Source organism: Haliotis rufescens, unplaced genomic scaffold, assembly GCF_023055435.1.
Source record: "Haliotis rufescens isolate VD_foot unplaced genomic scaffold, xgHalRufe1.0.p SCAF_2, whole genome shotgun sequence".
NCBI lineage: Eukaryota > Metazoa > Mollusca > Gastropoda > Lepetellida > Haliotidae > Haliotis > Haliotis rufescens.
The window spans coordinates 19,604,969-19,632,771 of record NW_025963890.1 but is presented as its reverse complement, the minus strand read 5'-3'; the positions used below and the strand labels follow the sequence as shown (position 1 = coordinate 19,632,771).

The 27,803-nt window shown below is 42.0% G+C and overlaps 1 protein-coding gene across 3 annotated transcripts in view; it reads left to right on the top strand.

Moving 5' to 3' along the window:
• The window catches only part of LOC124138813 (DNA-directed RNA polymerase I subunit RPA1-like), a 58,051-nt gene extending 32,244 nt beyond the window's left edge, over positions 1–25,807 (top strand). For all 3 annotated transcript variants that reach the window (XM_046505693.2, XM_046505691.2, XM_048399739.1), the window contains exons 16-34: positions 181–330; positions 742–858; positions 1,806–2,017; positions 2,499–2,583; positions 7,025–7,225; positions 7,856–7,984; positions 9,061–9,213; positions 10,753–10,946; positions 11,481–11,610; positions 13,485–13,607; positions 14,371–14,595; positions 15,745–15,800; positions 18,345–18,512; positions 18,658–18,872; positions 20,211–20,326; positions 20,692–20,769; positions 21,363–21,527; positions 24,024–24,134; positions 24,845–25,807. In XM_046505693.2, the coding sequence (XP_046361649.2) occupies positions 181–330; positions 742–858; positions 1,806–2,017; positions 2,499–2,583; positions 7,025–7,225; positions 7,856–7,984; positions 9,061–9,213; positions 10,753–10,946; positions 11,481–11,610; positions 13,485–13,607; positions 14,371–14,595; positions 15,745–15,800; positions 18,345–18,512; positions 18,658–18,872; positions 20,211–20,326; positions 20,692–20,769; positions 21,363–21,527; positions 24,024–24,134; positions 24,845–25,138 (2,922 nt within the window). In that variant the 3' untranslated portion in view covers positions 25,139–25,807. The remainder of the gene's footprint in view (positions 1–180; positions 331–741; positions 859–1,805; positions 2,018–2,498; positions 2,584–7,024; positions 7,226–7,855; positions 7,985–9,060; positions 9,214–10,752; positions 10,947–11,480; positions 11,611–13,484; positions 13,608–14,370; positions 14,596–15,744; positions 15,801–18,344; positions 18,513–18,657; positions 18,873–20,210; positions 20,327–20,691; positions 20,770–21,362; positions 21,528–24,023; positions 24,135–24,844) is intronic.
• The last annotated feature ends 1,996 nt before the right edge of the window (positions 25,808–27,803 follow it).

The following is a 27,803-nucleotide window of genomic DNA, read 5'->3' as shown; positions in this document are numbered from 1 at the left end:
CCAGTGTTAAAAGTTGAAAATGAACATGTACTAGGATTAAAATACAGCAAACATCAAGTAGACAGGACTCGCCATGTACTGGACGTTCAAGTTGATTTCATGAAAAAAATAAATCATAAAATGTGTTGTTTACCTGCAGTGTTCATATTTGTTGATCATATTTGTGATTGTTTCCTGCAGAACTGGTCCCTGAGAAAGAGTGGACAGAGTGAGATGGACGACATGGGGGAGGGGACAGTGGTCATCCGGGATGGAGAGCTGTTGCAAGGGGTCTTGGACAAAGCCCACTACGGCCCTACTTGCTACGGCATGGTCCACAGCTGCCATGAGGTACACCGAAACAGGTCATGTTACAGTAATAACATGTAGGCCAAATGTGTTTTAACAGTTATGGTACTGGTCTTTGGAGAATTTGGTGGCAAATTTGAACTTACATGATAAAAGCTGGGAATGCAGGTTCTGCTTGATTGGGTGGTCAGATTCAGTGACATGGTTTATAGCGTGTCATTGTACCCTGACAGCTTGTCGGTGATCATAATATCAATCACTGATTTGTCTGATTCAGACTTGACGGTGTACATGACGCTGTCATATAGCTGGAATATTGCTGGGAGCAGCGCAAGGCGACAATCGAACATGCTGTAGTGATGTATCAAACTGCTGTCAAGTGTCAACTTGTCAACTGTGTTTATCAGTATGAGATCGTGAAGAGTCTAAATCTTTGGAGGTTGTTTGTTGCAGCTGTATGGAGGTCACGTAGCGGGAAAGCTACTGAGCTGCCTAGGGAAGCTGTTTCGGGTGTTCTTGCAGCAGCGAGGCTTCACACTAGGAGTGGAGGACATCCTCGTCAAACCAGAGGTGCGGACATTATGCATGTTCTCTTTTCCTGACGATTAGGATCAGTGTTTGAAAATAAGCATGAAAGTCAAGGGGTCTTTGTCTCAGCTCAAGAGGTTTCGTCACAGGTTTGGGATACTATGGCAGCAAACCCAGAGTACCTCAGGACACCCCTTACCTTGGAACACTGAATGTACAAGTGCTTGTTTGATTGTCTTGTTTTGTTGCATGACATGCTCTGATGGCTTAGGTGGCTGCTCAATGATATACACAAATACACTATTAAATATATGTGTTGTCCCCTAAGAAAGTTTGTAAACAATGACAGATTAACACTTTTTGATAGTTCACTTGACTGACAGTCATTTGAGCATTTGTCATGGCCTGCTTGTCGTCTGTCTTCATCCATTGTCAGTTGTGCACCCTCCTTTGTAAACATCTTCTCAGAAACAACTGGACCAATGACACTTTACATACTATTCCCTTCAATCATGACACCCCAATTTGTTCCAAGAGATTCAAATCCGATTTAAATATGGCCATCACAGCAGCCATATTGAAACACCTATTAGATAAAGGTGTCTGCTGTCTGTTATCAAAACTATAACCAGCAAAATGGAAAAGTGCAAGTTGGTCAGGAAGGTCCTATCTCCAGGAAGATTTATCACTACTGATTGATCTATTTTATATTTTCCTCTCATATATGAGCCCCATGATGGGGATTCCAGGTTAGAATTGATACCCAGCAGCCTATCATCATATGAGGCTATTAGTGAATCTGGTGGTCAGACCTGGTAACTAGGTGGATAGCATGTCATTGTACCCCGATAGATCGTTGCTCACAATATCATTCACTGGTTTGTCTGGCCCCAAGTTATTTTACTGGTCATCTCATAAAGCTGGAATATTGCAGATTGTGACTTTAAACAACAAAGACAAATTTCACATGAAATCAATCAATCTCCTAGGCTGATAAGAAGAGAGGGAAAATCATCAAGAAGTCTCCAGCATGTGGCCGAGAGGCTGTCATCAGGGCCCTCAACCTGGATGAAAACATCTCAGACAAGGCCTTGATTGATAGTATGAAAGATGCACATCATGACTTGGATGATCGTGGTTTGCAGGAGCAGGACTTGGCCATGAAGATACAGACTGATCGCGTTCAGAATGATATTGTCAAGTAGGTTACCTTCAAGTGGTTGTAAACCTTCCTCTATGAATTTACAGGCAAGCTATTTGGAGGATGTGATGAGATAGATGGAAGGGGGAAAAGCTAAAACATTCATGGTTTGTTGATCAGGAGATGCACTGTGTTTTGCAATGTTAATGTAAATGTGATAGTGCTAAGTTTAATATGGCTTTAATGCATCAGAGTGAGATTTAAAGTGTTGAATTTTAATGTAAGGTAGGACCAATTTTCTTTTATGGTTTTCTTTAGCAAAATTTGTGGGTTGATTTTAGGTTAAGTATTTACAAAATCTCAGAAATACAAATATGTTAAAAAAAAGAGGCTTTTTAAATATTATTATATTTTTGATTTTGTAAATTGAAGGCAGGCAGGCATGCTTTGCCAGATACAAGATAGAAGTAGGACATACACAGATGAATCAATGTTTCTTCCAGATTATATGTTCCCCATATTGAAGTCTGTGTTTTTTTAGGGCCTGTATTCCACAAGGTCTCCACAAGGCGTTCCCAGACAACAACCTGCAGCTGATGGTTGAGGCTGGGGCTAAGGGATCCACGGTAGGGTGGTTTCTATGATTATTTGGTTTACCATGGTTACTGATCTCCTGAAAAATGTCACAAATGAAGACTAAATTTAGACTTTAAAGCTTATCCCAGCTGTCACTATACATTTCTTCTTTCTTGTTCAATCCTATGCTTGAACCATGTTTCCAGCTTCTAAAACAAAACACATCAAACAATCTCCTTAAAGTAAGATCTTAGTTCTAGCTATCGCTAAACAAAGATCTGAGGACATCCCATTAAGGGTTATGTCAGAACGACCTTTCATCCAACCAATCAGAGCGTCGCTTACCAGATCTTGAAAGTGACTGTCAGAATGTGTTTTCTAATCATGCAACCACGAAATATTTAACACGGGGTATTCTGAACGACAGTTACAGGTTTTATGATTATATCCATACAATCTAGGCTATAAGCCATTCAAGAATGTTCTTCTTATCAGTTTTAATTTTTTTAATCGAGAATACGTCAAAATATGTTTCCAAGCGTAGTCACCAGTTTGAAACTAGTGCCGTAAAGGTTGAGAAAGCTGCCTTCTGATTGGCTAATGTTGATTTCTTGTCAGTCATTTCAATGGTCGGTCAAAATTTGCGAAAGGTCGTTCTGATGTGACCCGTAATGGGATGTCCTCAGATCTTTGTATAGCGGTAGCGAAAACTAAGATCTGATTTTAATGAGATTACACATCAACCGAACACAACCCAGCATCCACCTGGTTACTGACCAATAACTGGGTCAGTGAAGTGTTCGGTGCAAGGTAGCCTTACACATGATCATGTATGTATCTCTGCCAACTCATTTTCTTTCTAAGGGCCACACTGTTGGGACGTGTTTTTGGAATATTAGAGAACCCATTTGGGTTCTTTTGGTTGTAGGTTCCCCCTCCTTGATAATACACCTATGATACTAATGGAGAAGATGGGTGCAGACCAAGATCAACGCCCGGCCTGTGTAAATTGCAGACATACCTTTTCCTTGGCGGACCCTCACGACCTTTGCTGTGACTGTTGTGGTCTTTGTTCAAAGGACAGTAGCTGTTCCCAGTGTTCTCACCTCTCGAACGAAGCCTTTTGTATTATCCTATGTAATGCCATAAGTGAAATATTGAATGGTGGTCTTATCTAAGGAAGCAGAACATGGGCCTTCCTCAGTTAAGAAGCCCTATTGTGTTACTAAGTTGGCTGTCTATAACAGCTGTGAAAAGCACCTCTTTCGTCAAACATCCCATCCTTGTTTTTAATGTGTTGTAGTGGATGTCGTATTTGATAGCCTCTTACTGATGACGTTCCCCCCATAACAAACCAACCATTTCATCCTAGTGCGCTCGTTACTATGCCAACGTTAGAGCAACCTGCTCCCACAGACAGACACATAGTTATGTCAAGGAGAGTTTGTTTATGCCAGCCTTAATGGTATCGACCGTCCAATACCATTAAGTGTGTCCTGGGTGTCAGTTACGACGTTCATACTGTGCCAGCTCAACGTAGGAACCACCAGCTACATCGGATGTTGGCAAGTTCTCTCTTCCATCAGTGCTTCTAAAGCTGCCTCAGATACGCCTTCGGTCAACCTTCAACCAACCCTCTTGGAACTCTGAGATCGTGCATTACCAGTTGTCTTTCATCTCACGCTCATGCTAGTGATTGTTCCTTTCTGTCCAACGTATTGGTGCTCCTCCATCGACAGTAATGAATAAGGCTTCCACTGATACTTATAGAACGGATTCACCCTCTAAGGATCAATGTAGTAAAAATTGATCTTGCGCTTCTTCCAAGAGTCGATAAAGTCGATGGCACGATTGGCACTCTAAGGATTTCTCTCCTAAGAGGGGTCATCTAAGGATCGCTCACTTAAGGATCGACGGTCTCAGGATTGTCGTTCCAGTCGGCCTGGTCGCTCTCAGGATCATCGCTTTCGGGTTCAACGGTCAAGTTGATCGACTCTCTCAGGATTGGCGATTTTGTGATCAACCTTCTAGGGATCGACTCTCTCACAAAGAAACTGCCCATTCTTAACCTTACTTTCCTGTAGGACTTGACCCTGGTTGCCCTCGGGATCAACGCTTTGGGGATCGACTGTAAAGGGATCGACTGTTAAGGGATCGACTCTCTCAGGATCAACAATTTGAAGATTGACCTTCTAGTGATTGGCGCTTTCGTAAGGACATGGTTCCTATACAGGCTCTGTCAAACGTTCTTCTACTTTGGGGTGCTCCTAGTCCTCCAGTTGAATGGATCGACATCGTCAACAGGATCGTTCCTCGTCACGATATGGCTGAAATATTGCCGATGTGACGTAAAGCATTAACTCACTCACTCACACTCCTACAATATAATCATCTATCAGGCTTGTGCCCTATGCAGACCACCCATGTGGCTAGAAGAGCTACCCCTCACACTTGGAATCCTCCTTGGCATGGTATTCCTTAAGACTCGTCCTATCTGCTCTCATGGGCATCAACCCTTTGATCGCTGTGAAGAGCCTCGACGACCTTCTATTTGTAGATGTTCGTCTCTATCAGATGCTTGTGAGGATCGCCATTCTCTGAGCTGCTCCTGAGAATCATCTCCAGTTTCCAATTCAGGTTCCTACAACCTTGTCTGTGCCGACCACGCTAAAGATCTGACGCCAAACCTAGAATCATTTGCTTGCTCTAGAGGGCATGCGATCTTCGTCGTACTACAGACCTTGCCACGTAGGGAAGATACCAGTCTAGGCAAGGACACAGTATTCATGATGTTTGCAATCCTGTCAGGATTTTTCTCTGGGTTGTAACAAACCCGCTGATGTTGGAATCAGAACAGAATCAATACACCTGTTGCGAGCCGTTCGGTGCACTTTACTTACTGTTGTTGACATGACAGTGAGTTTTTTACATCTAAGTAGCTGTATCGATACTTTTAGTTCGACCTCGATGTGATGACACTTAGCTCTCAAGACAGCTTCCTCACTGACTATGTTCCTGCCATACCAGTTCCTACTTCTATTCCCATTAGCTTTGGACATCTGATAGTTCTCTTTAACCTTTAGCCTGCCAAAAGTCAACAATGGCTGTTTCTGGTAGTTGTGTGCTGAGAAGTTTGGCCGAAACTTTTTTAACTCGCGATATTTTCTCTTTGAGGTAAATAAACTACTGAAAGTTTTAATACTGAACAAGCTGAGCAATTATGCATGTCATACGTAATTTAAATGTTACGCAAAGCCTTCTTGGTAAATAGATATGGAGAGTTTTATTTTGGGGTGTTGTTATGATATTCGCCTGTCGAATGGGTTCAACATCAGATGCACAGGAGGTGACACCTCTGTCGAATGGGTTCAACGTTAGCATGCAGAGCTTTAAGAAAGTTTCGTCCAAGCCAGTTTTGACAGCGCCTACCATTTCCAATCCTAGAGCTTCCTGATCATCAACCACTGGTTGTTCCTTGTCTCCCGTGCTTTCACATATTGTTCCAGTTGGAGTTGATCCGACCACTTTGTCTCAGGACACAGTTGCTTCCAATGATGATTTCAAGCTCGCCCCAGAGCTATCGTATGACTTTGTCATCTACTGCTAACAAGGATTGATGTAGCCGGGATCGATTGTGAGATTCTGACAGGGGATCAACCTTCTCAAGACGTTCAACTAATTAAACTTGCCTGGACCACTCCTGCTCATCATGATGATTGCTGTCTTTTGGAAGACGATTATTATATAGATTCGGGGGATCGATAGATGACCTGGTATCTTTCTCCGTCTACAATCGTGAATCGTTGGTGTCATGGGGATGGCTCCCTCTCCTACCACTCCAACCCTCTGTGCCAAGCCTTCCATCTTTCGTCTGGGATGTCAACCACTGGGCTCCAGCAAATTGTTGTCCCTCTCATCACTGACGCTGAACTTCAGTTTCCGGGATCCACGATATCTTAGCTGACTTCCTATCCTGACCAAACCAGTTATCATCAACAGGATGGCATCTCCACTCGACATTTTTTGGTGACTTTACAATTTCTACCAAGGTCCAGACTTCGGACTACGAAATACTTGGGTTGGAGAGTGGATTCACTCATCTGACTTTGGTGATGTAAGGTGACCGTGCATGGAGCACAGAGTTGATCCAGTAATTGGTCAGTAACCAGGATGATGATGGGTGTGTTTGGGTGAAGTGTTTTGTTTTAGAAGCTGGAAACATGGTTTAAGCACGTTTCCACCTAGGATCGGAGAAGAAAGAAGAAATGCGTAGTGTGAGATAGGATAAGTGTTTAAATATACAAGTTATAATAAAATTTCCAATTTTTGTTTTTCTTCAGGTTAGTAATGAAAACACCCCAAGTTAAGTTACCATTTGAATTGGCCCTACATTGTTTTGCTTTATTTCAACCTACCTAGCAAATTTTTCAATTATAAAATCTCTAGCCTCTGATCCATGTTTAACACTGATATGACTTCTCTGTCTTCCAGGTAAACTGCATGCAGATCTCCTGTCTGCTGGGTCAGATTGAGCTGGAAGGTCGCCGACCCCCTGTGATGGTCAGTGGGAGGTCACTGCCCTCCTTCCTGCCCTATGATACTGCACCTCGAGCAGGGGGCTTCGTGGCTGGGAGGTTCTTGACGGGCATCAAAGCCCCGGAATACTTCTTCCATTGTATGGCAGGGAGAGAGGTGAGTGGGCAGGGGGCTCTTTGGCTGGGATGTTCTTGACATCCATCAACTCCTTAGTGTGTGTGTTAGTGTGTGTGTGTGTTAGTGTGTGTTTGTTAGTTTGTGTGTGTGTTAGTGTGTGTTTGTGTTAGTGTGTTAGTGTGTGTGTGTGTGAGTGTGTGTGTGTTAGTGTGTGTGTGTGTTAGTGTGTGTTAGTGTGTGTGTTAGTGTGTGTGTTAGTGTGTGTGTGTGTGTGTGTGTGTGTGTGTGTGTGTGTGTGTGTTTGTATCGATGAGTAAAATATTGTACTTCTTGTAATACAAATAACAAATGTATATTTCAATTCATGTTCAAACCATTTTACATGTCACCTCTATATCTGTATACCTGTATACTGCGCAAATGAAGTTAAAACCCTTATTCTTTAATATTACTACAGTTAATCTGTCATGTCATGACACATTAACTGTAGAACGTGTAATTTGAAAGAATAGGGTGTTTTTTAACTTCTTTTGAATAGTACATTGTATCGTTGTGTATCGATAAAGGACACTAAGATATGATACTTGTGTTAGGCTATGCATGGAGAATAGTGATGAAAGCAATGCTTGGTAAATCATTACATGCTTACCGGTACTTGGTTTGTTCCAGGGCTTGGTTGACACAGCTGTGAAGACAAGTCGTAGCGGGTACCTGCAGAGGTGCATCATCAAGCACCTTGAGGGGGTGCAGGTGGCGTATGACATGACTGTCAGGGATAGCGATAATAGTGTTGTACAGGTACAGATCTTTCTATAAATATGTATGGTATATATAAATTATATAAATTAAATAATATAAATTATATAAATTATATAAATTGTATAAATTGTATAAATTTAGATTTGAGTTGAATGGAAGCAATCTTAACAAGTTTACCTTAGTTCTGTTATGTACTTCTCCATGAAACTTTGTTCAATATCAGTCTAAGTCTGTTATAGAGTCTTTGTTCTTTGAACATTTAAAAATTATGTTTTCTTTCCTATGTCAAGTAAATGGCACACCAGTAGACACTGCAACAAACAAGCTGTGATAGGATTCATGCTAGATGTATTAGCAATTCACCAGGTTTTGGGGGGTCAGCATTTTGTACCCTATTTGTACAGTGTACCTTACTCTGGTAACTGCCTGTAAAAGGTACAGATGCAACAATACCTGCCTGCATAACAATGCAATTCATGATATCTAAATGAGTGAATTGTGCAGTGCTCAAGGATACAAAATATCTTAGCCTTCACATACTGGAAGGTGATTTTAACCTTTGTTTGTCATTACAGTCTTACTAAAGCAGATATTTGTACAAAGTTTTTACTGGAGATGTTATGCAGTGGCTCTTGTATTCAACCTCTTCCACAAGCAGGTGGAAAAACTATTACTTTACAATGTCACATTTGATTGCACATATGATTGTCTTTAAGATTGGACAATGGGCAGGGTGTATGCTGACTTGACTTCTTGTTTATGGCTGGTATATGGCCGAGTGCGGTGTTAAGTAACAAAGAAAGACAAGAGTTTCATTTTGTTTTGTAACATACCTGCTTCACATTAAATCTAGGAATGACAGGACTGCTAGAATTTTCATGGAAGAGGGATCTTTATTTGCTTAAAATATGGTTGTTAATGAGTTTGTGGACTATTCCGAAACAAAAGGGGGAAAAAAGGGAGGTCACTTGGTTATTTTGGAAATAATTGACTTCAAGGCCATATGCAGATTAAGATCCATCTCAAATATAAATGGAAAATTTAACAAATACTGAACACAAGTGTACCACTGAGAAATCATCGAATGACTGATTATAATTTATTGATATTTCCAGTTCTGTTATGGGGAGGATGGTCTGGAAACAACAAAGACACCGTTTTTGTCTCCGAAGCAGTTCCCCTTCTTACTCTTGAACAGACACACGCATGCTGAGACTGAGGCTGAGGACAATAAGATAAAGAAGAAGATCCGGAAACTTAACAAGAAGGTATCTGTCACTGAATGAGGATGCCTGATGTGGTTTGACTGTGTCGTGATGCTATTTTCACAACACGGAGTAATAACACAACCCAAATATGGATTAAGAATAAATTTATAAAATAAAGTTAAGAATTATACTGTTAATGACTTAACAACTTATGTACTCACACCCATTCAACTAGCATCCACTAAGTAACACCTTTCACACAGTTCGCACAATTCACACACTTCACACCCTTCACACAGTCAGTCTAACATACACTTTCAAAATACCTAAGGTTACTCAACCCAGCAAACAAATACACTAATATTGTACTAATATTCTACCTCCTAAATCCTGACTTTTACATCAGTGCAGCAACATCAGAACATTAATACATCACAAGATCAATATTTTAATGCATCAAACACTGCCTCATACGTCGTACAGGTGCCCTACTGGGTCCTCCGACACTATATAACAAACGTCAGTTTATATACTAGTAACCATTCACCTTACATCAAGTATTGTATACTCAGAATGGGACACTCATAGTTATTCAACATACAGATGAGCATGGGAGCATGCTCTGAATAACTACACATGGATATTCAACATACATCAAGCATGTTCTATACTCAGAATAACTAAAAAAAGCGTAGAGTTATTCAACATACATTGAACAAGTACTACTTAGAAAAACCAATTGTAATATCAACAGTAAATGTACATAATGATATTAAAGTGGTTGTTTTGAATACAACGACGACTGCCAAAACACGGCCAAATCAAACTTTGTGTGAGATCTTTAAGATTGTAATAACTTCATTCCCGATGAATATACAGTATGAAAGACATGTTCCTACATCCGTTTACTATTCTATTATTACATACATACATACATACATACATACATACATACATACATACATACATAAACAGACGTATAAGCATAAACAATTTTCAAATAGAATGCAAGATTGGAAAAACACACCAAAACCAAAATTCTCATAAACTGTGCTGAATTTTAGTTGATAGTCTTCTTAAATACCCATTCAATCACACAGCTCCTACAACAAAATTCCTTCACTCCTGACCCAAGCAATCTTACATGACATCTTTATAGCTCACAGCTTACATACAGTCAAACCACACTCTAATACATACAGTCAAACCAACTTTGACTGCTTTGGAAGATATCTGAGTGTAAATAGTCAGATGTTGCTTGTATTGTTGCTTAATTGTTATGTTTGCAACAGAGGTGTCGGTTTCATAAAACTGATGTGATGACACGTATGTGTTTTGTATAGTATTCAGAATGCATACCAAGATTCAACTATTCAAAACCTATTGGTATGCTATTGTAGCAGGGTGTGGGGTCATCCCACAGATGACATCCTTACCATGTCGGCTTGCTGGGTTAACCTCTGTAGTAAAGTGGACAGGGTGTCTTACCTGCTATCAGAATGTATGTCGTTTGAATCTCATCATGTTACTCAGAAATGGTATGGACACTAATACTTAACTGCCCCTGCACATAATGAATGGATAAATGTTCTTTCCCAGATCAAATCGTGGAAGCAGAAACATGGCGGAGAGCTGAGAGTGCGGAGCTCTGGCTTCCTGCACTTCTGCAGCGAGGTGATGGAGGATATGGTTGAACATTCGGACCTGAAGACAGTCAACAACTCAGGCCGGACAATGGCTGCCATAAAGCTGGAGGCGGCATGGCGGGAATTGGATGAGGAGACGAGAGAGGAGTAAGTCAATTTTAATATTTTTACATGGGAACACAGGTAACAGGTAACAGTTGCCTCCCTCAGGTCAGCTGGATTACTATCATCATGATTATGTGATTATGATTCTAAATTTTTATACCGCTATACCCACGCTTGTTTTAAAGTTAAAGACCTGCATCAGTTTCGGCTTCCTCCCACATTAAGCCAACAAACCATGATATACTTAAATTAAGTGGCCTTAAACCAAAGTCACTCACTGTCTTTTTACTGACAAGTCTGTGCATGTATCCAAGCCTTTGTGATATTGGGGACAGAATAGGTCCTTTGTACACCATGCTTGTTGTAGGAACTGTCTTCTGGTTCTGGGTGGTAACAAAGGGTGGTTTTGATGATGTTTATGTGATGCCATTATTTGTTGCTCATGCTATCAACCATTGGTTTCCAGTACAAGTATGCATCCACACATACATCGCTATATAATTTCCATTTCACCTCACCTGAATGTTTGACACTAATGGTTGTGCCGGCATCTACATGAGTGTTGACTGTGTGCAGGTATAGTCAGCGGAGCAGTGTGTGCCCCTCCCCAGTGATGGACAAGTACCGGCCTCTACTGCACCCAAGTGTCATGTCGGAGAAACTACAGGAGGCTGTTAACAGCTTCTGTGATAACAAGTTGGATGAGGTTAGTTGATTGTGGATAACTTGGTAGGGGGGTTAAGATAGATATAGAGGGGTAGCAGAGGTAAGTGAAGAGAAGTGGTACAGAATGCCTTCCATTACCACAATTCAAACATTCCAAAAACTACTGGTATGCTGTTGTAGCAGGGCATTTGAAGGAGAGGGGTGGTGGTGAAGGAGATATTTGAAGGGGAGAGTGGTTGTGAAGGAGATATTCGAAGGGGAGGGGTGGTGATGAAGGGATATTTGAAGGAGAGGGGTGGTGGTGAAGGGGACATTTGTAGGAGAGGGGTGGTGATGAAGGGGACATTTGAAGAGGAGGGGTGGTGATGAAGGGATATTTGAAGGGTAGTGGTGGTGGTGAAGGGACTTGAAGGGGAGGGTGGTTGTGAAGGAGATATTCGAAGGGGAGGGGTGGTGATGAAGGGGACATTCGATGGGGAGGGGTGGTTGTGAAGTGGACATTTGAAGGAGAGGGGTGGTGGTGAAGGGGACATTTGAAGGAGAGGGGTGGTGATGAAGGGGACATTTGAAGGAGAGGGGTGGTTGTGAAGGGGACATTTGAAGGAGAGGGGTGGTGATGAAGGGGACATTTGAAGGAGAGGGGTGGTGGTGAAGGGGACATTTGAAGGAGAGGGGTGGTTGTGAAGGGGACATTTGAAGGGCAGGGGTGGTGGTGAAGGGACATTTGAAGGAGAGGGGTTGTTGTGAAGTGGACATTTGAAGGGGAGGGGTTGTTGTGAAGGGACATTTGAAGGAGAGGGGTGGTGGTGAAGGGACATTTGAAGGAGAGGGGTTGTTGTGAAGTGGACATTTGAAGGGGAGGGGTTGTTGTGAAGGGACATTTGAAGGGGAGGGGTTGTTGTGAAGGGACATTTGAAGGGGACATTTGAAGGGGAGGGGTGGTTGTGAAGGGACATTTGAAGGGGAGGGGTGGTGATGAAGGGGACATTTAAAGGTGAGGGGTGGTTGTGAAGGTACATTTGAAGGGGACATTTGAAGGGGAGGGTGGTTGTGAAGGGGACATTTGAAGGTGAGGGGTGGTGATGAAGGGGACATTTGAAGGGGAGGGGTGGTTGTGAAGGGGACATTTGAAGGGGAGGGGTGGTTGTGAAGGAGACATTTGAAGGAGAGGGGTGGTTGTGAAGGGGATATTTGAAGGAGAGGGTGGTTGTGAAGGGGACATTTGAAGGGCAGGGGTGGTTGTGAAGGAGACATTTGAAGGGGAGGGGTGGTTGTGAAGGGGACATTTGAAGGAGAGGGGTGGTTGTGAAGGGGACATTTGAAGGGCAGGGGTGGTTGTGAAGGAGACATTTGAAGGAGAGGGGTGGTTGTGAAGGAGACATTTGAAGGGCAGGGGTGGTTGTGAAGGGGACATTTGAAGGTGAGGGGTGGTGATGAAGGGGACATTTGAAGGGGAGGGGTGGTTGTGAAGGAGACATTTGAAGGGGAGGGTGGTTGTGAAGGGGACATTTGAAGGTGAGGGGTGGTGATGAAGGGGACATTTGAAGGGGAGGGGTGGTTGTGAAGGAGACATTTGAAGGAGAGGGGTGGTTGTGAAGGGGATATTTGAAGGAGAGGGTGGTTGTGAAGGGGACATTTGAAGGGCAGGGGTTGTTGTGAAGGAGACATTTGAAGGGGAGGGGTGGTTGTGAAGGAGACATTTGAAGGGGAGGGTGGTTGTGAAGGGGACATTTGAATTGAGTGCATTTAGGGACATTTAAATGGAAATTTAAGTTCAATGTTTTGAAGGGTTCTGAAGTGGTATATTTTAGGGAAGGATGGAAGGTTGATTTAGACAGTAAGATAAAGGAAACATGCAGGTGTGTTCTGTCCCCAATGTTACAAGTTGTCCAGGGTCTGGCGGTTGTGTTGCAGGTGAATGAGTCCATCCCAGGTGCAGGAGATGTAACAGCCAAATCTTTCCAGAAATTATTCAACCACAAAGTCCTCCGAGCCTTTGCTCAGCCTGGAGATGCTGTGGGCCTCACCTGTGCACAGGTTGGTGCTTATCCTCTTCCTTTGTACTTGGAATATCTTACTTACGATGAAAGCAGGTGTGAGTTATCTCCCTTGCAGTGCAATGGCAATCGCCAGTGATAAGTAACAATTATGTTTTGACACAATCATATTTTAGTTTTTCACTTATCCAAATTTAAGAATTTAAACATGTTGTTATTCCTTAAAAAATGGAAATCACATATTCTTAATAGTTATTGCCAGTCTAATTTACTCTGTCACAATACCAACCTGCGTGATGATCTGACAAACACTCCACAGGAGTAATGGGTAGTGAGATGGAAGTGTCAACAGAAATCTCTCTAATGACAGCTTGGGTTGTGTTGTTTGATTGTTTTTTTGTTTGTTGTTTAATGTCGCTCTCAGCAATATAGACGGCGGTTGTAATGAATTGAGTGTGGACCAGACAATCCAGTGATATACATCATGAGCATTGATCTATGCAATTTGGATAAGATTAAATGCACCAACTAAGTCACCAAGTCTGACCCACCCCTTCACCTCTTACCACAATCATGGGTTGCTGAAAATCAATTCTAACCCAGATATTTTATGGGTCGCTTCGGCTGTATACTCCCCAGGGAGCTTAAAGTGCAATTTGGGGACAACCTGTTCTGGTGACCAAGGTAGAAATGCAGTACAGCAAGCATGCTGTATAGGATGGATACAGCAAAATATAAACATGCATTATTATTGTTGTTGTTGTTGTGAGCCGTGGAGTCATGTTTCCCTTGTTGTGCAACAGTCTATTGGGGAGCCGTCTACCCAGATGACGCTGAACACATTTCACTTCGCTGGTCGAGGTGAGATGAACGTGACACTGGGTATCCCTCGACTGAAGGAGATCCTGCAGACGGCCTCACCCAGAATCAAGACCCCCGCCATGGACATCCCCGTCATCAACACCCCCGAGGCCTACCTGCAGGCCAAGCAGCTCAAGGTCAAACTGGCCAAGGTCACTCTCTCACAGGTAGGTTACGGTTTATGAGTGAGGATGGAATACTTGTTTGTAGATTGCTGAGTCCTTACTGAGGAGTTTCATTTGCATGACACAAGATACCAAGGCTGTCAGACATGTCTGCTGTTTAGAATATTGCAGCGACAGGTTATGAGGGAGTTAAGCATGTTAAGGACATAAAAAAGTTATAAAATGTTGTTTATTATCATGTGATTTTTTTATTTATGAAATTTATTTCTGGGCAATCAATAATTTGTGGTGAAAATATTGTGGATATTTAAGGTCTATGAATGTGATGATTATCTGGATTTTCCAAGAAGTTATCTTTCCTTTCTGTACAGGCTGTCATGTTTTCAAGGCCTAAGTAAGGTAGCCCTTATTGTCGTTGGTTGGCTGGTTTGTTGTTTAACGCTGCACTCAGCACTATTCCAGCTATATGATGGCGGTCTGTAAATAATCGAGTCTGGACCAGACAATCCAGTGATTAATATCATGAGCATCGATCCAATTGGGATAGATGACATGCATCAACCAAGTCAGTGAGCCTGACCGATCCTGTTAGTCGCCTTTTATGACAAGCATGGTCACCTTTCAAGGCAAGCAGGCGTTGCTGAAGACCTATTATACCCCAGAATCTTCACAGGACCCCTTATTGTCAAATTTAAGTTATAAAGGCATTGAATATTCTTCAAACAGGGATGCATTACTGACATAAAAGATGGTCAGTATTTCTCCATTTGATCATGTCTATTGAGACTTTGTCATGATATAGCTTAAATTTTGCTCTTGTGACATTCCGTTTAAACTCATTCTTTCGAAACTATTGATCGCATGGCAAGATGTTTTGTTAGCAATTGATATTCTCAGAGGTCAAGGTCACTGTTAAGATTTTTATGAAAAGTACTTGTATCATTCATTTTTTTAAACTGCTCAAAGATTGACAATATATCCTTTCATAGACTCCTTCCACATGGACCTGAGGAAATCTTGTTTTGTACATGTCATGAGAATGTCAAAGGTCAAAGTCGTGAGAATGTCCAAGGTCAGGAGACAACAAATAATACTGTTTCATAAAAAAAACTTAGCATATACCCCCAAGGAACATCAAAGTATTGATTTGTGTTCTTTTGTCTGGTGGTGACCTTGAATGTTGTGTTGCAGGTCATACAGGATGTGAAGGTTACAGAGTTCATAACAGCTCCTAAAGGAAGCCCACAGTAAGTACATAGATGACATTTCAAGTGTTTTGAAGGCTTATGGGGAAGACCTTGTATGTTTCCCAATTTGTGTCAGATCCATCTTTCACTTAGAAAATGTTAATTGAATAATGAGATAGATTGTAATCAACTTGCAAACATCATGAACAATTAGGACACAATCTGGTGTGTGTTGCATTCATAGTGATATCTCCGTGGTCTAGTTGTAGGGAGTCCGACCAGAGAGAGGAAGGTCGAGGGTTCGATCCCTGGCCGCATCATACCAAAAGAAGTTAAAAGATGGTACTTGTTGTTATCCTGCCTGGCACTCGATATTAGAGGGCTTAAACAAGGACTGGTTGGTCGGAGTCAGTATACTGTGTCCGGGTGGGGTATCATCTGCAGCATGGTATCTCAGTGGGCGAGCCCTATAAAATCAGCATGAATCTGGACTAGTACAAGCAGCCACACACAGTAGAATAAGTTATTAACTCAGACCCCATTCCTGTTACTGAAATTTGTATAATATTCCCTATTCATTCCAGTATTTGAAACATATATGGCGGTATATTAAATATGTTATGGGTTAGTACAGAAAGTGAGGCGATGTGAGTGTGAATAAGTGTCTATGTCCAATTTTTAAATATCCTTGTCCATCATACCTATCTTACTAGTAGTATCACCATGCATAACAATAGCTCCTGGAACTCCTTTAGTAAACTTGCTTGTGTCTTTTAAGTTGTCTGTATATCTTTTCTTGCTTGGGTCAGACACAACCCTGGGTCTCAGGTCCTATCTGTAACAGACTCAGAAAAAAATGTCAATTACAAAAAAAGAAAAAGTAATTCACAATGCAATTCTCAATGTTTATTGGGGTAGACTGCAGTATTTGGGTCCCCACTTCGAAAGGAATGTTTTTACGTGTTTACGGAAGTTGTCGAATGAAAAACGTTCCACGCATGCGCAGTTCATTTTTTACGGTCGAAGCGAGAGGATTTGTTGGCCGCCATTTTTCTACCGAACGCTGTCTGCTGTTCAGTATTTTCTTACCCAGACAACACACGGGGGGTTCAAGGGGGGTCTGTCCCCCATTGTCGAAATATTAAAGTAAAAATGGGGGGTAAAGGTGGGTTACACCCCCCTTTTTTCAAATAAATCGCACGACGGTAAGTTCATTCTGTTACTTGAACAATATATTTTGTTGGGCGGACAACACTGCGGGGTTCAAGGCAGGTACAACCCCACTTTTATGACATTTTAAAAGTAAAATACGGGGGGTAATAAATCGCAATATGATATAACTTCATTCATGAAAGCATGTGAATTTTCATAGGAATATGATCATCGATAGATACTTTCTCATTCAAACAAATCATTTGAAACGTTGTATTCGTTTTGACTGTCATATAGATTCTAGGACCTAAGTCTGTGGATCCATCTAGACCTAGTTCAATTTCTTTTTCTGCTTCTTTTTCATCTTTTTCTTAAACGATCATTTTGCTTCCTAAGTTTAATAAATGTAACCACGGCTGGTGAACTTAGAAACTCATCAATTGAACAACTGAAATATTTCTTTTCTGATAATGTTTTGAACAAAATAATTGTCATACATTCCCGCATTTGTCCCATACCTATGCAAAGATGTCTTCACTGTACTCCAAGTCGACTCTGTTTTATTTGTACAAGCCACAGTTTATGAATTTACAAGTTAGGAGCGAAGTTGCTTTCGTAGTAAATATTAGGAAAGTCACATGATCAGACACATGACGTCTTACGTCATTTATGTCCCGCCCACAAACAACAAGAAGTTGACAGTACGATAATTCGGCTTCACTTTCTATCACAAAAAACACTCGGCCCCCACGGGGGCGGAGTTTTAGACCATACTTTTCACGTCCAGCTCATTTTTTGGGGTCCTTTTTGCTAAAAAATGCTTCCTAACGGATTTCGGCACGCTTGCGCGTGCGCGCTTATATATAAGCGAAGCTGCCGAAGGCAGCGGTTTCCTTACGGAAACCCCCGAAGTGGGGACCCAAATACTTTTTTTTCTCTGAGTAAAATTTGAAAGAGGTTTAAATACTAGTTGCTGGTAGTGATCCATGATCCATGATCCATGGGTTAAAGAGGAATATATTACATAGATGAGTCATTTCTATAGGATCGCACTGGGATTCCAGTCAGAATAGTCCCTTGTAATCCATGCCTGTTGTGAAAGGGGAAAGGTCCCTTTTTTGAAAATGTGTGACGAGACTTGTGTGGCATCATGAACCAATGCCGTGAATTGTCGCTCATGCTATCAACCACTATTTTGTTATTTACCAGTTGCCATGGTACCACAGGCATGTTTCTGACAGTGGCATGGAACAACATTCACTCACTCATTTCTGCAGGTGACCCTCTCGAAAATGTTCGTATTTGATACATAATTTGTCATATGTTTTTGTCAAAGATATTTGATATATGACAGCATTATTGAATGAAGAATGGTATTATTGCATATGGAACATTAAATCTAAAGATTATATATTTTGTTCTTGGATGCTCAGATGAATATTGCTATTACAGTTTAAGTCAGCGGAACTTCCGAGTGCGCTTTGTGTTCCTGTCGGAGAAGGTTTACCGGGACACCTGTTGTGTGAAGCCAGAGGACATCTTGTGCTACATGGAGAGGAAGTACCTCAAGTCCCTGCTGTCAGTCTTCAGGGCCAAGATGAAGCACATCACGTCCTCAAAGTAAGTATCTGGTTGGAAGGGAGTTGTCATGTGGCTCTTGAAATACATTTACAGTTAACTTCCTACTTTATTTTAAACTTAGTCCTTTACAGAAAACTTCCTCCTGTTCAAAGCGGCTTTAGCACCAACTCACTGTTTTCTTCAGAACTATTGACACTGCCAAAGTCCGGGGATCTGCCATGGCAGCCGTGGGTGATGAGGATGGTACTGTCAGAAGAGATGACGAAGATGACATTTCTGATGTTGACCCTAATGACGGGGATGCTGCTACCGAGAAGGAGCAGTCTCGGCAGACAGACACCCAGGAATATGAGGAGGGGGAGGATGAGGAGGAGGAAGAGGAGGAAGACGAGGAAGAAGGTAGGATGTCATAATGAGTTATCTCCCTTTATCATATTTGCTGAAGGCCTGAAGATCAGGGTTTCCTTTGAACATTAGAAGAGGGCATGGGTGGCCAACTGGTCTTTGGTGCCACAATTTGTTGTACAGAGTTGCCTTTCTTAGCTGTTCTAGGATCCACCAATTATGGATTTGTATCCCATATTTGCCCAGAAAATGAAAAGAGGTAAACATCTAAGACCTACAAAACTTTGTGTTCCTCCCACATACTGTGATATGACTGTAATACTGTTCAAGGCAGCATTAACTAATCTCCATTAACATCCAACACAGGATACATATAGATCATCTGCACATTTATTCTACATGCATAATAGTGTGGACACATGAAGATCAGGGTTAGAATTGGTCTTCAGGAACCTATGCTTTTTGGTAGATGTGACTATACTTGTCGTAAGAGGCGACTAAGGGGATTGGATGATCAGATAAACTGACTTGGTTGATGCATATCATCGTATCCCAATTGCATAGATCTCTGCTCATGATATCAATCACTGGATTGTCTGGTTCAGACTTGATTATTTCCAGACCACCATCATATAGCTGGAATATTGCTGAGTGCAGTTGATTACAATCTGCTGACAATATGCAGACACATCTAAACCAAAATGTGCTGAACCTTCTCCAAGGATCCGACCTATGTCAATCGTTTACATTATTATATACAGACACACTATGAAAATGGATATTGAATTTGGGAAATAAGTTTAAGCAAACTGACAGAAAAGATGTTGTAGTGAGGCCTGAAGGTATGCAACATTGCAATATTGATGTATGAGTATGATTCCTCATTAACATTGTCATCCCTGTACATAACCTTCCAGTCTCTTGTTACCTATCAAAATCCACTATGCGTTTTCAAAGTGTTATAGTGTACAATTGAACATATAAACCTACACAACAAAGAATGTAAGGACTCTAGTGAAGCACCTTGTGCCTCTAATGAATCCAGAAGAAGTAATGCAAACTGAAGTAGAACTTGATTTATAACAATAGTGTTGGTAGATTCATGGACTTGCCGCTCAGTAATGGCTGACTGGTAAGCCAGTGAACCAAACAACATTCACGCACTCATTTCTGTAGGTGACCCTCTCAAAAATGTTTGTATGTGTGGTACATAACTTGTCACATGTTTTTGTCACCTTCCTACGTGATTATGAAAGCTATTTGATATATGACAGCATTATTGAATGAAGAATGGTATTATTGCATATGGAACATTAAATCTAAAGATTATAGGTAAGCCTTAACTTATTATGCTGTAGGCGTGACTTAGATTTACTTATTTTATCTCGACAGATTTGGATGTTAGTGAACCGGACAACAGTGAACCCGAGGAGGAGGAATCTGACATCAGTCAAACTAATGACAGGCAAAGGAAGAGCTCTGGACATTTCGCCAAGCGGGCTACTGCGGTAAGGAATTCTTGTAATTATCATTAAAGCATGACACCGAGGTTTTGGTTGAAAATGTCAAACCTTGAGTGAGGAAAACGGAGAGGGATCGGGTATGAATTGACTTAGATGACAGCTGGTGAGAGAAAGACCATTTGCAGCATGCAGACAACTGAAGTCTTTGTTTTTGGCAGATATTTCTTATGAATATAGAAAGGGTATTTTCGCTTTCATATAAATACTTTAAAAATATTCAGATTATTTTAAACTCACTCAATCACTCTTCTTGTTATGATCAACCACATTTGCATGTACCCATGCTATATCGTGTACTTTGTGTGTTTGTTACTTGTTGTATGTTTACACTATTATGCTTTGCCTCCCAGGTGAATGTCTTGAGCCAGTTCATCACTCAGTACACGTTTGACAAGAAGAAAGGATCTTGGTGTGAAGTCGTGTACTCGGTATGTTGTTTAGATTCACCACGGTGGATACTTTTTGTACTTTCTCTCTTCATTGATTTTCTTTTTATAGTATGACTCTGTATTATCACGGGCTCTATTTTATCCCGTTATCGGCAAGTCTTGTAATCCACACCTCCTGTCGCCTGTCTACTTATGCAAATCTAAGCACGATATTTCATCGCTTGATCGAATACAGGACTCGTTGCGGTATGTCACGGCTACTCATAAGTATACATGTTAACTTTTTTATGATAGTTTCTGGAATGTTTATGAAGTGGAATTACCCCAACCTGCATTCGAAATTGATTAGAAAGGAATCCATTTGTTTGGACGATGTCCCTTGCCCCAACCTATGTTGTATGAATACTGATTATGCATAATCCAAAACAGGAAGTGAAGTAAACCACATAGTACACACGTATCACACCACAAAATAGCCATACGTATGCCATTGCTATGATATTGATGAAAACATCATAAAAACTCTTCTTTTAGAAACAAAATGAAACTTGATACCTATGCTAATTCAGTGCAAATGTCTGGGAACCAAATGTTTTTATTACAATTTATGTTTGATGGTTGCTGTATTACAGTTTGATCTGTACAAGAGTAAGATTGATGTGCTGACGGTGATCCAGAACAACTTGAAGAATGCCGTGATCCACCAGGTGAAGGGCATCCGACAGACATTTCTGGTGGAAGAGAAGGGGGCACACGGCTCTGAGTGGCACCTGAAGACAGAGGGGGTCAACATCGAGGTATGACTTGGCCTATTCAGGCTCGCTGACACTAACGCCACTGCATGACAGAGGGGGTCAACATCGAGGTATGACGTTGGCTAGTCAGGCTCACTGACACTGTACGACAGGGGGTAAACATAGAGGTATAACTTGGACAAGTCAGGCTCACTGACACTAGCACCACTGTACGACAGGGGGTCAACATTGAGGTATGACTTGGACTAGTGAGGCTCACTGACACTAGCACCACTGTACGACAGGGGGTCAACATCGAGGTATGACTTGGACTAGTGAGGCTCACTGACACTAGCACCACTGTACGACAGGGAGTCAACATCGAGGTATAATTTAGACTAGTCAGGCTCACACTGTACGACAGAGGGGGTCAACATCGAGGTATAACTTGGACAAGTCAGGCTCACTGACACTAGCACCACTGTATAACAGAGGGGTCAACATCGAGGTATAACTTGGACTAGTCAGGATTAACACCACTGTACGACAGGGGGTAAACATAGAGGTATAACTTCAACAAGTCAGGCTCACTAACACTAGTACCACTGTACGACGGGGTCAACATCGAGGTATGACGTTGACTAGTCAGGCTCACTGACACAAGTACCACTGTACAACAGAGGGGGTCAACATCGAGGTATGACTTGGACTAGTCAGGCTCACTGACACTAGCACCATTGTATAACAGAGGGGTCAACATCGAGGTATGACGTTGACTAGTCAGGCTCACTGACACTGTATGACAGAGGGGCTCATCATCGAGGTATGACATTGACTAGTCAGGCTCACTGACACTGTATGACAGAGGGGGTCATCATCGAGGTATGACGTTGACTAATCAGGCTCACTGACACTGTATGACAGAGGGGGTCAACATCGAAGTATGACGTTGACTAGTCAGGCTCACTGACACAAGTACCACTGTACGACAGAGGGGGTCTACATCGATGTATGACTTGGACTAGTCAGGTTCATTGACACTAGCACCATTGTATAACAGAGGGGTCAACATCGAGGTATGACGTTGACTAGTCAGGCTCACTGACACTGTATGACAGAGGGGGTCAACATCGAGGTATGACGTTGACTAGTCAGGCTCACTGACACAAGTACCACTGTATGACAGAGGGGGTCATCATCGAGGTATGACGTTGACTAGTCAGGCTCACTGACACTGTATGACCGAGGGTCAACATCGAGGTATGACTTGGGACTAGTCAGGCTCACAGACACTGTATGACAGATGGGTCAACATCGAGGTATGACTTGGGACTAGTCAGGCTCACAGACACTGTATGACAGATGGGTCAACATCGAGGTATTACTTGGACTAGTCAGGCTCACACTGTATGACAGAGAGGGTCAACATTGAGGTATGACGTTGACTAGTCAGGCTCACTGACACTAGTACCACTGTACGACAGGGGGTCTACATCGAGGTATGACTTGGGACTAGTCAGGCTCACTGACACTGTATGACAGAGGGGTCAACATCGAGGTATAACTTGGACTAGTCAGGCTCACTGACACTGTATGACAGAGGGGTCAACATTGAGGTATGACGTTGACTAGTTAGGCTCACTGACACTGTATGACAGAGGGTGTCAACATTGAGGTATGACGTTGACTAGTTAGGCTCACTGACACTGTATGACAGAGGGGTCAACATCGAGGTATAACTTGGACTTGTCAGGCTCACACTGTATGACAGAGGGTGTCAACATTGAGGTATGACGTTGACTAGTTAGGCTCACTGACACTGTATGACAGAGGGGTCAACATCGAGGTATAACTTGGACTTGTCAGGCTCACACTGTATGAAAGAGGGGTCAACATCGAGGTATGACTTGGACTTTTCAGGCTCACACTGTATGACAGAGGGGTCAACATCGAGGTATGACTTGGACTTTTCAGGCTCACACTGTATGACAGAGGGGTCAACATCGAGGTATAACTTGGACTTGTCAGGCTCACTGACACTAGAACCACTGTTCAGTCAAAATGAAACCCTGCTACTGTGTCAGCAAAGACCATGTTAGAAAACCTGCCCTGAACGATATCTGATAGGAATGTCTGCTGAAAAATGTCACAGTGGGACACCATTCCCATGGTTTGTTGTGGGATATTCTGATTGATAAAGCATTTGTTGCGCAACAACTGTCATATATATGCAGTATAATGTAGACTTTCAGCTATCGTTGCTCTGTAGTTTAACCACCACTTTTGACGGTTGAGCTGTGACTGCTTTTAGGATGAGAGCACTTGACTGTTTCCATTGATCAACAATCTTTCAGTGAAATGTACAAATCATTTGTGGTTGAAAATTCTACTAATTGTTTAGTAACAGATGATTATGTAAGGTTTATAATGGGGGATGGTACCCCTTGATCCCCGTTCTAAATACTCCTTAAACATAATCACAGGTGGAAACCATGAACCTAACAAAACACACCTAATAAGTCTGTTGTTGAAATGATGTTATTTGATGTCACCGTTCAGGAGATGTACAACTACTCCCACATCCTGGACATCAACAGACTCTACACCAACAATGTCTTCGCCTTCGCTGCTGTCTATGGAGTGGAGGCTGCTGCTAGAGTGCTGCTCAAGGTGAGAGATTGACCTGCATGTTATTATCGTGTGTCTGGAGGATGTCTGCTGGTTTAGCGTGAGGGTTGAAACTGAACCAGGTATTTTTGCAATCTGATGTTCTGGATCTGGAGCAAGGATGTAATTGGAATCTTAAAAAGAGCAGCTGTGATTATTGTTGTGTTATTGTTCAGTGAGACATTAAACAACAAACACAAACTTAAATTATTTATTACTACAGGTTCAAGGTGATCAGAGGTCACATTATGAAACATGGTGCAAACTTAATGAAACATGGTTTCAGTTCATGAGAATCTAAGGCTTGGTCAATCAGTGTTTCAACACTATGAATACCTCTATCAACACCTGGGATATGTCAAGGTTGTGTCAAGCATCACTGTCAAGGTCATTCACTCTGTTATCTCTTTGTTCCCTCCCCTGTGGGAATTCCAGGTTAGAATAGGTCCCCAGCACCGTTTGTGGTCATTAGAGGCAATCAAAAGGATTGGGTGGTCAGAATTGATGACTTACAATATTAATCACTGGAATGTCTGGTCCTACTTAATTATTTACAGAAAAACGTCATAAAGCCCCCCCCAGCAGCTTGTCCTTGGAGAGAACAGGGCTGTTGTATCTGATGTTTGTTTTAATAGGCCTCTAAAATTGGGGATCAGAAGTTTGCACAGTGATGATGAAATGCAATCTCTTGCACTTTGTTTTTGTCTTTCCAGGAAATATCTTCCGTGTTTGGTGGCTACGGCATCAACGTCGACTACCGCCACCTCTCCCTCCTCACAGACTACATGACATTTGAGGGCGTCTACAAGGGCATGAATAGGGGTGCCATTAACAACAACATCGCTCCTTTCCAGAAGATGACGTTCGAGACGTGCATGAAGTTCCTAGTGGACGCCAGCATCAACAGCAATTTGGACAATCTGCGGTCGCCATCGTCACGTCTGGTGGCCGGACAGGTTCTTCAGTGTGGGACAGGAGCCTTTGATATCCTACAGTCTTTGGTGTAGATCCATTAAACCGCAGTGGAGATTCCTGGTTAGAATAGCTCCAGCAACAAACATTTGTCATTTCTGGTGACTACTGGCTTGGGTGGTCAGACTCAGTGACTTGGTTGACAATGTCATGGTACACTGATGTGTGGGACAATGCTCATGATATCAACCACTGGTTTGTCTGGCCTGAGATTCCATTGTTTAAATGCTGCCATGATACACTGAGATAATGCTCATTGTGGCATTATCAAACAAACAAACCAAATGCATTTGGACGTCTGCTGGTGTTATCTTTGTGGTCATGTACTGTAAAGTAAAAGAGGGCTCTAGCAACATATTTTAGGCCAGTCATTCATGTTTGTCACTCATGTCCCTTGTTTGTCTGGCCCAGATTGAACTGTTTCTAGTCCTCTGTGATATGGCTGGAATATTGCTGACTGCAGTGGCAAACAACACTCATTAGTCACCATCACACTGTATTTATTCGCTATGGGTTGGTTGAGGAAATGAGTGGACATAAGGTATTTTGTGGACTTGTTGTCCACATTTGTCGTAAATGTGTATAAAATTGTGTCTATTGTTGATCATGAAAAGAAAACGTTTCTCATTTTGTTCTTTTGAACTGTACAGTGCTATGAAGAAAATATATAAAGAAACGTGATGCTAAAACATCACATCATCATATTTTTTTTTGTGTGTGATTTCTTGATTTACACTAATTATTGACTTTGGTACCTTGGGTTTGGTACAATTCATTAAAATGGTTCATTTATCTGTTCATCTATGTCCTTCTAGGGTTGCAAGGGGCACAGATTGCCTCTCTTAGCAGTACCAGGATCTGCTGGTCATGGGTTTTAATCCCAGACCACCCTGATTAGGATGTTTAGTTTGTGAGCATCATATTCATGATTGTGTGTTTTAGCAAAATGGCAGGTCTCAGACCTGCACCACTTCGAATATCCATCTGAAATTCAGCCGGCACGTCTAACCCTGAAGATCAGTGTTAATATAGGTCTTTAGAAACCCATGCTTGCCATTAAGGCGACTATGCTTGTCGTATGAGGCAACAAAAGCGATTGTGTGGTCAGGCACACTGACTTGGTTGATGCATGTCATCATATCCCAACTGTGTAGATTAGTGCACATGATGTCTATCACTGGATATTCTGGTCCAGATTTGATTATTTACAGACCACCGTCGTACAGCTGGAAATTGCTCACATTTACACCAAAACTCACACCCACAAACGCACACACCCACAAACACCCACAAACACCCACAAACACACACCACCACAAACACACACACCACCACACTCACACTCTCAATACAGGTCCCCAACAAAATGATTCAATAAGAGTCAGTGTTTAATGAATTTATACATAACATCTAAGAATGTATTTTTGATGCAAGGGTATCTTGGTGCATTGACTGGCATCATATCCCGGCACGCACACGCACGCACGCACACGCACGCACGCACGCACGCACGCACGCACACACTCACACACACACACACACACACACACACACGTTGCTATATACATGCAATAATCTTGGACGCGTGAGCCCCATTTCACCTCAGCTCGCTCATCGAAGAAAAGTTACTGACACACCCACTCACGCATCCACCAAAAGTTATTAATTCATCCAGACATCCGCCCCAAGTTTCTCGCAGTCCACCATCTCACTGACTCGCCGCATTCATCACCAGTTGCCTCCCCTGCTAGTTTGTTTCGCGTCCGCACCAATGCACGTGTCTACAGCAGGGCGAGTTTCTTGCCTGTTGTAAGTCGGTCTTCTGATACCCCATATCAGCATGAGCAGTGATTTATCTACAGCAGGTGTCATCAAATCACATGGTTTGTGCATGGAGCGTTAATTTAAAAACAAAATCGCGCCCCATCCAACAAAGGTTGACAGGGTAAATCGGTCCACCAGCTGTGTTTGGTGTATCTGTTAAAAAGCTAAGGACGGGATGGGCATGAACAAAAGGTATGATATCACGATAGGAAATTATTTCATCATGTTTTAAAATCACAAAGAACAGTCTACGTACGGCCCCTTTAACATCTGAATGCACATTGATACGCTTAGGATATTTTATTCCCCTCGCGTTACGCTTCAAATCAATATTCAATACACATACGGTCTCGATGTAGGGGGCAAATTGGTGAAACCAAAAACAGGATGGGACCCCCATTTAACATTTGAATGCACATTAATACCTATATGATATGTTTCAAAACAATATTCACACATTCGGCCTCGGTGATGCAAACACATATACTATTTACAAAGACCCAAAAGAGAAAATCTGTAATATAAGTAGCGTGTTAGCCGAGTGTTTAGACCCAGCTTGGATCAATTCCCTTACTGTTATACTGTAAGAAGCCAATCCATACTCCCATGCTATTACTTTACAGCCAAACCAGTAATGGCGGAGTTATAAGCTATACACAGTTTGGCTGTTATCATTCTGTTATTATAAACCTCTAACGATGTCACTTTGTTAAAAATATCGGTTCGACTTTTCTCGGTTAAACCGGGTAAGCGGGCATTCCGTGAAATTTAACGTTTATAAACCTGCCTCTTGATGTGAACACAAGTGTTGGACAATTGGCTAAAAGTTAGACATTTGTTTTAAACAGAAATCCATATTGTCAATCGAACCTGCAA